This window comes from Saccostrea cucullata, unplaced genomic scaffold, assembly GCF_032062105.1.
Source record: "Saccostrea cucullata isolate Sc308-1 unplaced genomic scaffold, CSIRO_AGI_Scuc_v1 ctg151, whole genome shotgun sequence".
Lineage (NCBI taxonomy): Eukaryota > Metazoa > Mollusca > Bivalvia > Ostreida > Ostreidae > Saccostrea > Saccostrea cuccullata.
In genome coordinates, this window is record NW_026928016.1 from 42,475 (window position 1) to 53,112 (window position 10,638).

The 10,638-nt window shown below is 34.2% G+C and overlaps 1 protein-coding gene across 1 annotated transcript; it reads left to right on the top strand.

The window, feature by feature from the left end:
- The first annotated feature begins 1,599 nt into the window (after positions 1-1,599).
- LOC134276189 (peroxiredoxin-5, mitochondrial-like) lies at positions 1,600-9,447 on the top strand. The gene is made up of 6 exons (XM_062758466.1): positions 1,600-1,766; positions 3,717-3,851; positions 4,343-4,474; positions 4,585-4,623; positions 7,690-7,745; positions 8,646-9,447. Exons 1-6 carry the CDS (start codon positions 1,665-1,667, stop codon positions 8,743-8,745), a joined length of 564 nt encoding a protein of 187 aa, XP_062614450.1. The 5' UTR covers positions 1,600-1,664; the 3' UTR covers positions 8,746-9,447.
- The last annotated feature ends 1,191 nt before the right edge of the window (positions 9,448-10,638 follow it).

Below are 10,638 nucleotides of genomic sequence, written 5' to 3' on the forward strand. Positions count from 1 at the left end.
TTTCAAAAAAAAGTTTGTTTGCCCTCTCTCAACTGACTGATTAAAATGCCCCCATGCACTCAAATTTTTTTTAACCTTAGAAAACCTTTTAATAGTTTTTTTAATCATTTCCAAGTTTTCTCATGCAATTAGGCCTTAATAACTATTTTAACATCATATTTGCAAGTGTTTTTTGAAATAAAGGTTAGTTTCCCCCTACCTTTTGACCCCATTTGCTGCAAATTTTGACCTATACTCGGCACTTTGGGCCACTGAGCAGGGAGAGATCTTTTTTCTGCCAGTACCCTAGCTGCGACAGTCTCAACCGAAGGACCAGTCTCCACATCCCACATTGCAATGCAAGGATCAATCTAATTAACCACTGCGCCACGCGTGTGACTTAATATTTGTTTAGTTTGAAGAAAATGAAATGCACTTGTTGCAAATTTATCTAAATACTCAATAATGTCTATAACAAAAACATTGCCCCGGTTAATTTTAGTTTGAAAGGGTCAAAATCACAAAAAGTATTGTCCACCTGTCTATCTGTAAACTTTTCACATTTTTAACTTTATCTCAAGAACCACTGGGCCAATTTTGACTAAAGTTGGTACATTTAATTGTACAAAACATCCTTTTGTGGAGGGGAGAATAAATAGTTGAAAAGATGGGCCAAGCCAATTAAGATAACCATGAAAATTAAGACAAAATTAGGGCATTTAAAACAAAATTCTGAAGAATCACTTGACCTGAAAAACAAAAACTCATATGGAAGTAATGTAGATTCTAAATTGTGTAATTCATGGTCCTTAGGGGGTAGGGCAGGGCTACAATAAGAACATTGAAATATATGGAATTTTTTTTAAAAATATAATTCTTTAATTTAAAAGTTCACTTTGTTAGAATTGCTGAAACTTAATTATGTGAAGGTATCCACAGGTAATATTGTATATAGATTTAAAGTGTTGAAGTCATGATTGACCACGGGCGTAGGACAGGGCCACAATAGGTATACATACTAGAAGGGGGAAAACTGGAGAAGAATATTAATATTAGCAGGATCAAAGTTACGCAGGTTAGCGCTGTGGCCTATGGGCCTCATGTTATCCAATTAAGGAATGTTTTTAAGTTTTGTGTGAGTTATTGGTGTATGAATCACACAAACTTGTCATGTAGGCATATTTCTTGAAGCGCGCTTCAAAGCCAATTAACTTAATTTCTTTCATTACCAATTTTTTTTACATACACGCAATTTCCTTGATATCTTTACTGTGGTGAAAAGTGGGGAGGCCAACCAATCTTTCAATGGACATTTTCAATAGCAAAGGTAATGCTGGGAAACCCCCCCCCTCCCCCCTCCCCCCCCAACTGTTGCTACGTGCCTGTAATAATATATAACATTTCAATCATAACAGTAGAGCTACATGTACATAATATAGTCTTGTCAGAGACTCCTGGTTCTGGTTAAATTCTGAATAGGAATATGGGATATGTGTGAGCAGAGTTTCAGTTCACAATGTTTTTAAAATTATGTAGGCACTAGACACAATCATGTACCTGTAGTTAGTTTTGGGTTTTCCGGGGAATTAATATTTGATCATATAGGTTTCATTACTAGATAAGTTTAACTAGTACTCTTCACAAACTACCAGTTAAATTTATTGGCTTTGAGAGGTAATTTGATCATGCGAATTCCTCTTATCAACTCTCACCGATTTGTAACACTAACTCGCACCGCATTTGCTCGCCAGTTTTCCGTTAGTACTTCCTCTGCAATGCCGATCAAGGTAAGTACATGTACTTTTAGGAATAAAGTTTTGCGAAGCGCCAGCTTACGACCTTGGATGTAAAGTTTTGACATTTGTTCTACCAGGAAGTTCAAGAGAAATTTAGCTAGCCTACCACGTGTTAAAACATGTTTTACCAATACCTTGTACATTTGGTTAACATCATCAATCTGTACAGTTCTCGGCCCCGGTGATTTTCCTGTGTTAATTAAATCAAAACAAAGATTGAATAATGAATATTCAGCTTGAGCATGTTGAAAAAAGCTTCTGTTTCCAGAAAAAAATTACAATTAATATATTTTCTATGTTGATTTTAGAAAACCAGGAAGTTTTTAACAGCATGATATACTAATCAGGCCTGTTACTACAATATACTAATACTGTGTCTAAGTGTGTCTGGGGACTATTAACCCTCACCACAGTTATAAATTTTGTTAAAGTTCAAAAATTGTTTCTTTATGGAATTGCAGGCATTTAATTTCTTTTATAATTATGCAGTTATTCAATAAGCCGAATATCAAAAAATTCTACCCCTTCTCTAATAGAGAAAGCACAAATAGTGAGTCATCCAAAATTTTTTTTATATTCAAAGTAACTAAATGGGAACAATATTTACAGGCGTATTTCAGCAACGCCTAGCTTCCCCAGTAAAGAATAACTTTGTTCTCGATTTCTGGGTCATGTGCCTTTGTGGTCTTGTAATATTCATGGATTGTTTCAGAACAAGATTTTTATGATGTTGAAACATATAAGAATTCATGTTGCTCTGTAAAAACTGAAACAGCCACAGAAATAAGTTTAATCTATTTTTAAAAACAATAACTGGAACAACAAAACAAATTGCAATATGCAGAATTTACAAAAATAATATTAGGATTAAAATATTTAATTAAGACGATTGAATCGGCGACTCCACTGTATAGACTGTCAGCTCATAACTGCAACAGTGATGCACACAAAATTGAGTACTGTAACTATATCTTTCAAAAAATGATTACCGTATTTATTGCTTATATTTTATTGCATGTTTTAACTCTCTACCTTGACTGCAATTGTGATTAATATTTAAAAAACTATGTATTAATTACACTTCGTTTAAGGTACTGTTAATGGAAGAGCCAGTGTAACACTTCTGGTCAATGTGAGCATGATTTTTTTATTTTCGCTTATGACGTTTGCTTTTCTTCGGCATTCAATGATTGTGACGTAAAACTAAAACACACGCTTTAATCTTTGGCATCCTGTCCTTGTTATGGTGTTTTGAAAGCAATAAATTTCCATTCCCTTTATATGCAGAAAACATGTGTAATGTAAATATTAATAATTAACTGAGTATTTATAAAAGTGGTAACAGCCAACTTGTTAATATATTCACCTAGCCTCAGAACTGTAGCTCTAGCTCTGCCTGAGAAAATTCAGACAGATAAAGCAGAGAGCTCAAAATTGACAAAAATCTTGAAAAAAAGCCTTTGGTGTATCCTTAAACCTTAGTAATAGACCTTCATTAAAATGGGTGACATGTGAAAATGAGCATGATCATGCACCTGTCCGAGATATTGATGGAATTAGCGCATAACTATGAAGGGAAAAGGTACTTACTGATTTCACATAAAATATGATACCTAAAATAAAAGAAGTGAAAATTTCATCTGGTTTGACACATTTTTTAGCTTGACTGTAATAGTTTCTACAAGCATTGGCATTTGACTGTCGATTTTCAGCATACAGAAATGATGTCACAATCCCATTTGTTTACAAACAGCCCTGATTTTCCTGAAAGTGACAGAGTTAGGGTGATGAAGGAGTTAGGGGGTTTGGCGGTATTCATCTGATCTGTATCAAGAGGAAAAGTGAACGATTATACAGTTATAGAAGTCTAAAAATACTATATGTGCATAAACATGATAAATGGAATTCTAGATTATTAAGTAAAAAATTTATTTGTTGTAGGCTGGAGACAAGCTTCCTGCTGTGGATTTGTTTGAAAAGGACCCTGGTGGGAAGGTGAACTCTGGAGAATTATTTGGGAAGGGAAAACACATCATTTTTGCTGTACCAGGGGCTTTCACACCAGGATGTTCAAAGGTTTGCTGAGCTTCACACTTACTCATACAGAATGCTAAGTATTATCTTTAAATTCGGTGAATCATGAGTCCATGCACATACTTAATGTGATATACTTAAAATTGAGCATGTGCATTTTCACAATATTTAATGATAGCTAGTCTTCATCTGTATTTCCCATATTGTCAATTTATCACTGTTGAGCATTTCTTATCAATTAAAATAGAGGCAAAATTTTCTACATGATATAGCATGATTTTGAAGATAAGAAATTTCAATGAAGGTATAGTACCTTTAGATGGGCAGTACATATTGTTAGATAACAATGGAGTGATCTCGTCTAAGGAAATCAGTCCATGGGTATCTGACCATGTAGCTGTAACTACCAATAAGATATTCATGTGTGACACCCTCAACTCTATATAGGCACTTTTAGTTTTTAATATATAACCCATATTTCTGCTTCACATATTGGTTTGAAATGTTAACATTATTTCTTCTCCATGTTTTAGACTCACTTGCCAGGTTACGTTCAGCAGTGTGATGCCTTGAAATCCAAGGGAGTAGATAGCATTGCCTGCATCTCTGTCAACGACCCATTTGTCATGGACGCCTGGGGCGAGGCACAGGGAGCCAATGGAAAGGTTTGTAACTGGACCTACCTTTATTTTCTCACTTATAAACCATCGTGGTAATTTGTAAAACTTTTTGAATGCTGTTAAAACGTCTTGAGGTTTAAGGTTTTTATTTACAGATCAAAATGTTGGCAGACACTTGTGGAGAGTTCACAAAGGTAAAGAAGCACAGCTTTATCAGTTGTTGAATTTTACAGATTCCAAGTTTCTTTCAAAAAAAAGCATTGACTCAAACTTGAAGTTCAAATTGAAAAAATGATATCAAATGATGTAGATCATTTTATACCTCATCCAGCATATACTGTACATGTATTTGAAATACCATAGACATACTTTTTTCCATGGGGTCATGATTCCACGGAACGTGGAAAATTTGTGACCGCGTACATAGCGTAAACTAATACCACTCGGAAAAAACTACTTCTACAGTATGTGCTGTGATATAAGCATGATATTAAGGTACAAGATGATTCAAATTATCAGATACCATTTTGGAGGATAACAAAACTAATGAAATATTTCAAAATTTAATGCATGCTCTGACTTTTTCTACAGTACATATATAGTAAATTTGAATAAATTTTTAACATCTACAATTCTTTCTTACTAAACAATCCAGTTATTTACTGCACATGCTAAAATGTTTAGCAAATTATATGAAGGTCTGTCAACAGTGGAATGCTATAAATATGTTAATTATATGTATGTCTGTTGGCAGAATAAATCCAAATGTAGAATGTAATGAGTTTTAGAAGTTGAATATTTCTTATTTAGTTTTGCTTTCCTGGGTATCCTTCGTAGACCATTACTTTGTAGTTTGTACACAAGTTCATCTTGCTTAGCAGATGACAAGTACCTGATATTAATTTTAACATAAAAAGGTCAAAGAACATTTGGTTAAGAAATAAGGTATCATTTTTTGAGTTTTATTGGGATGTAAAACGGGTTGGTCACGTGATCAAATCCCATTAAGCCCGAAGGGCTTTATGGAAGATTTGATCATGTACCAACCCGTTTTACATCCCAATAAAACTCAAAAAATGATACTCGGGCTTTATGGGATTTGATCACGTGACCAACCCATTTTACATCCCAATAAAACTCAAAAAATGATACCTTATTACTTATATTTACATTTGTGACTTATTCATACTTTAAATTTGCCTGATTGTGACTTTTAACGTGTGAAATGCATTATTTTTCAAACCCAACGGCATGCATATAATCCACTGAACGCGCGTCGACCCTTTATGACGTCACTGAGAAATTACGTCGAACGTTTATCCATATGCACATCTATGACCTCTTGACCCCATACCTGTATTTATACACTTATAAATACGCTTGCTTTCAGTAGTGTTATATGAAGGAAAACATTTGCAAATGTAAATATTTTTCTATAAGTTGCCAACTAATATTGTAAGAACCAAGATACTCATCAAATTTAATACACACAACTGTCATTTTCTGCAAACCACAAATATATTAAAGAGGTATGTTCACTAACTCCATAAAATGGCCCTGTCAATATACTAATTAACTGACCAGATCCTAACGTTCCATTTCGAACATCAACATAAAGTAGAGACTTAGTGCTTTCATTTCCTGTAAAAAATTTTCCTCTAGGTGTCCAAGTTTGGAAACTCAGGCGTTGTGAAACTGCAATGTTCTTGATTTTTGAAGAAAATGGGTGAAATTGAGCATCTTCAACTGTCGATAAAAATATGAGCCCACCCCGCGATCCAAAAAAATTTTCATGGATTAGATTCCTCTGAAACAGTTCTTTCATAATATAATTGAACATTTTAGATCAGAGGTTGGGGGCTATGCAAAATATTCACATACAGATTAAATTTTTGGTCACTTTTAAAGAAATTTTCAAGATTTGAGGAAAATGACGAAATTCATGACGTCATAATACATGGACAAGAGAAAAAATTACGTCATTTTTATTAGCTCTACTGGTCAGAGACCAGAAGAGCTTATGCCAAGTGAAATTTAACGTCCGTCCGTCTGTTCTGTCTGTCTGTCTGTCCGTCTGTCCGTCTGTCTGTAAACAATTTTTAAAAATGCTACTCCTCTTACAGTTTTGGTCTAATTTCAATATAACTTGGCACACAAGTAGACTACACTAAGATACATAATTCTGTGTATCGATTTTTGATTTCGTTGAATGGTGTTGCAGTGGTTACTAAAAATAGAAATTTCTGTGAAATTCTTTCAAAATGCTACTCCTCCTACAGTTTTGGTCTGATTTCAGTATAACTTGGCACACAAGTAGAATACACTAAGATACATAATTCTGTGTATCGGTTTTTGATTTCGTTGAACGGTGTTGCCGTGGTTACTAAAAATAGAAATTTCTGTGAAATTCTTTCAAAATGCTACTCCTCCAACAGTTTTGGTCTGATTTCAGTATAACTTGGCACACAAGTAGAATACACTAAGATACATAATTCTGTATATCGGTTTTTGATTTTGATGAACGGTGTTGCCGTGGTTACTAAAAATAGAAATTTTTGTGAAATTCTTTCAAAATGCTACTCCTCTTACAGTTTTGTTCTGATTTCAATATAACTTGGCACTCAAGTAGAATACACTAAGATACATAAATCTGTATATCGGTTTTTGATTTCGATGAACGGTGTTGCCGTGGTTACTAAATATAGAAATTTCTGTGAAATTCTTTCAAAATGCTACTCCTCCTACAGTTTTGGTCTGATTTCAGTATAACTTGGCACACAAGTAGAATACACTAAGATACATAAATTTGTATATCGGTTTTTGATTTCGATGAACGGTGTTGCCGTGGTTACTAAAAATAGAAATTTCTGTGAAATTCTTTCAAAATGCTACTCCTCTTACAGTTTTGGTCTGATTTCAGTATAACTTGGCACACAAGTAGACTACACTAAGAACATAAAGAGACTTTATCAACAATCATTATTCTATTTATTGCTGTTGTAAAGTTTCAAATCCCAGCTGCTTAAGTACTTTTCTCTTCCTTTGCTATAAGTTCAAACCAGTAGAGCTTCAGTCTCGACAGAGACTTCTGGTTTGATATGAAGTCACCAAGGGTCCAAGTGAAATTTAACATATTTTAAACTAAAACTGAGTAGTTCGGATTTTTCAGAAATTCACAGGGCCAAAAGTTGCACAAGGTGAACTTTGTTCTTTTCCAACATGAATACATGTATTCTGAGAACCTATGAATTTTCTTGTAGGCTGTTGACATGGAAATTGATCTAGCAGCTGTCCTTGGAAACAAGCGTTCAAAGAGGTAAATAGAACTGACCAAAGACTAGAATCTTGATGCTCAGTTTAATATTTTTTATTGAAATGGTTAATTAATAGTTTCTTATGGCTATGCAGAAAGCAGTCCATACGTTTCATGTACTATACTAAAACAGTGGACATACGCATACTTTTTTATGGGAAATTAATTTACACTTGACAAAGTAAACCATGCTTAAGGACCCTCTCTACACATTGAAAAAATATATTCTATAAAGGTGTTAATTAATATCAAGCTTTTGAAATTAATTTTCACTGTATGGTATGTGGCATTTACTCCCAGGAAAAATAATCAAACACAATGCAGTATCTGTGAATAGAAATCACTGTTGTTTACTTCCATAGAGAAAGTTCATATTGGCCTTTTAAAATGTTAAGAATACTTGAATTGATTACAAAATTTGTAATATACTGTGAATTTCTATTTTTTAGAATTTAGATCTAAGGGCAGATCACTCTTACTGCAAAAAATACCATAGAATATCAGAAGTCTTTAGTGTGCAGTGTAGATATATCAGGGTTCTAATAATGAGGTGCCAGGGACAAAAAAATTTTGATTCATTATATAAATGTTTTCATTTTATCCCTGTGCAGTGTAGAGAGGGTTCTAATAATGAGGTGCCAGGGACAAACAAAATTGATTCACTATATAAATGTTTTTCATTTTATCCCTTTATTTTTTCAGTACATTTTAATACCATGGGTTATTATGATAATCATTTCGCTACAAGAAAGGTTTTAATAATATACAGTCAGTCCAAGAAATCTGTGTAATTTTCAACCTGAATTTTAAAAAGAGATTTTGATTCCACTGAATTACAACTCCATGAAAGTATATTTACAGTATGAAAATGTCATATTTAATTTTTTTCCCTTTATTTTCTAGGTACTCTATGGTAGTGAAAGATGGCGTTGTGGAGTCTGTAAATGTTGAACCAGATGGAACTGGTTTGACCTGCAGTCTGGCAGAGAAGATTCAGGTGTAGAAGAATAGTCACCGATAAACATGTATCTACATGTATAATCAGATAGAAGGTTGTAATCGTCAAGTCTTTATTAGAAACACAGCATGAAATTTTAATGGTTCAAGTTTTATTGTTAAATTCTGTGTGGTTTTTCAGTGTTGATATATCAGCAAATATACATGTTGTTCTCTCAAACTCAAAATAATACTCTGAGAAATACATTTAGTGCTTAAAAGAACATTTCATTATGCTGATTTTCTAACACATGGTAAAACGATATAAAGATTTAGATCTTTTTTTTAGTGAGGTACATGTACCTGTATACATCTCATTATGTAAAAATAATATACTCCATTTTTTTGTTAAGATCTTTTAGTCTTGTTGAAGGTGCTTTGGTAAAAGATTTTGATGTTGTCCTGATTGTTGTTTTAATTTACCGGTACTAATTATTATGTACATGTATATGCTTTCCAAGATGCATAAATTTCATGCAAAATTTTATTATACATTTCAGCATTATAATTTTAATTTTTTTTTAAATTGCATTTATGTTAGCCAAACTTATAAAGTATAATTTTCTGAAGCATTAAGAATATTAAACATTCTATGCAGCATTTTTTTCCACCAGTTTATTTACAAAGTAATATGTTTGATGTATTTTTACATTGATACATGGACATGCTTGGAGTATTGTGTGCAAAAATAAAATAGAAGAAAAGAGAAGGAATTGCATTCTTTACATAACTTTTTACAGATTTTAAAACACATCTTTAGATGAAAACATGGGCAGAGTGAAAAAATGAGTTATTTGTGTGGTAGTGTGAGATTTAATATGTCACCCTACTAGCTTGGACTAGTGCGTTAATCCTCTAGCTCCATTGAGAACTGGACTGGTATGTCAGAGGCCCCAAGTTCAACCCCAAACAGATGCACATAAATGTCTGTTATGACTATAATGTCATTAGGGGAGGAAACCCTATGTGGTTGACATATAAGTTGTTTTTAGGCTTACATTTAACTTACTATTTACATTTCCAATGTCTTTGCGATATTTGTGGGGCAGTTTGGTAGGGAAATGTCTGACTACACTGAGCAAGAGCCTTTGAATGGTGTTAACTTTTATATATAAAAGCAGGCAATTACTTTAAGTATTTTGGATACTAATTGCCTTATAGAATCAGCTGTAATGGTTAGGGCCGTGGATATCGGCCTGGATAGCTCAGTTGGTAGAGCACCTGACTAGAGATACAGGGGTCCCGGGTTCGATTCCCGGTCCAGCCATGCATTTTCTCCTTTCCTGTTACAGATTTGGTGCCGTGACCGCCACATTCCTCCCTCCTTAAAGGTCTTTGGCCCTCCAAAGACCCCAACCCAGGCTCATCCCTGGCAGGTCTTTCACCTGTCAATTCCAGGGCATGGCACGGCACCAAATGTAACGGGAGAGGAGAAAATGCAGCGGACCAGACCGGGATTCAAACCCGGGCCCCCTGAAACTCCGGTCAGGTGCTCTACCAACTGAGCTATTTGGCCACCGGCGATCGAACCCGGCTGACCGCCACACAGCAAACTTAGTCCATTGATGTGTCTTGGGTCCTCAGAGCATGTAGACTGCAAAGTAGATCACCATGACCTAATTTTTAAACATTTATGATATGTTTAAATGTGGCTTTATTTAAATAGTAAATATAGCTATATTTGAAAGTCGATTAAAATGTATTCAATTAGTAAATATGGCTATATTTGAATAGTGCATCAACTGAAAAGTAGATCACCATGGGATTCATGTATATTTTGAATGCTATGATGATTATACTAATTAGCTTACAGGATGCATCTTGGGTCCTCATGATGTGTCAACTGAAAATGTCACCATGACCTCTTTTGAGCTCACCTGAGCCAAATTTGGCTCCATCG

What these genes read in the sequence shown, in the direction of transcription:
- LOC134276189 (XM_062758466.1), top strand. Translation starts at nt 1,665, where the DNA reads ATGCGAATTCCTCTTATCAACTCTCACCGATTTGTAACACTAACTCGC. An exon ending in TCACACCAGGATGTTCAAAG is followed by an intron (nt 3,852 to 4,342) that starts GTTTGCTGAGCT and finishes TCCATGTTTTAG; the next exon opens with ACTCACTTGCCAGGTTACGT. An exon ending in CACAGGGAGCCAATGGAAAG is followed by an intron (nt 4,475 to 4,584) that starts GTTTGTAACTGG and finishes TTTTATTTACAG; the next exon opens with ATCAAAATGTTGGCAGACAC.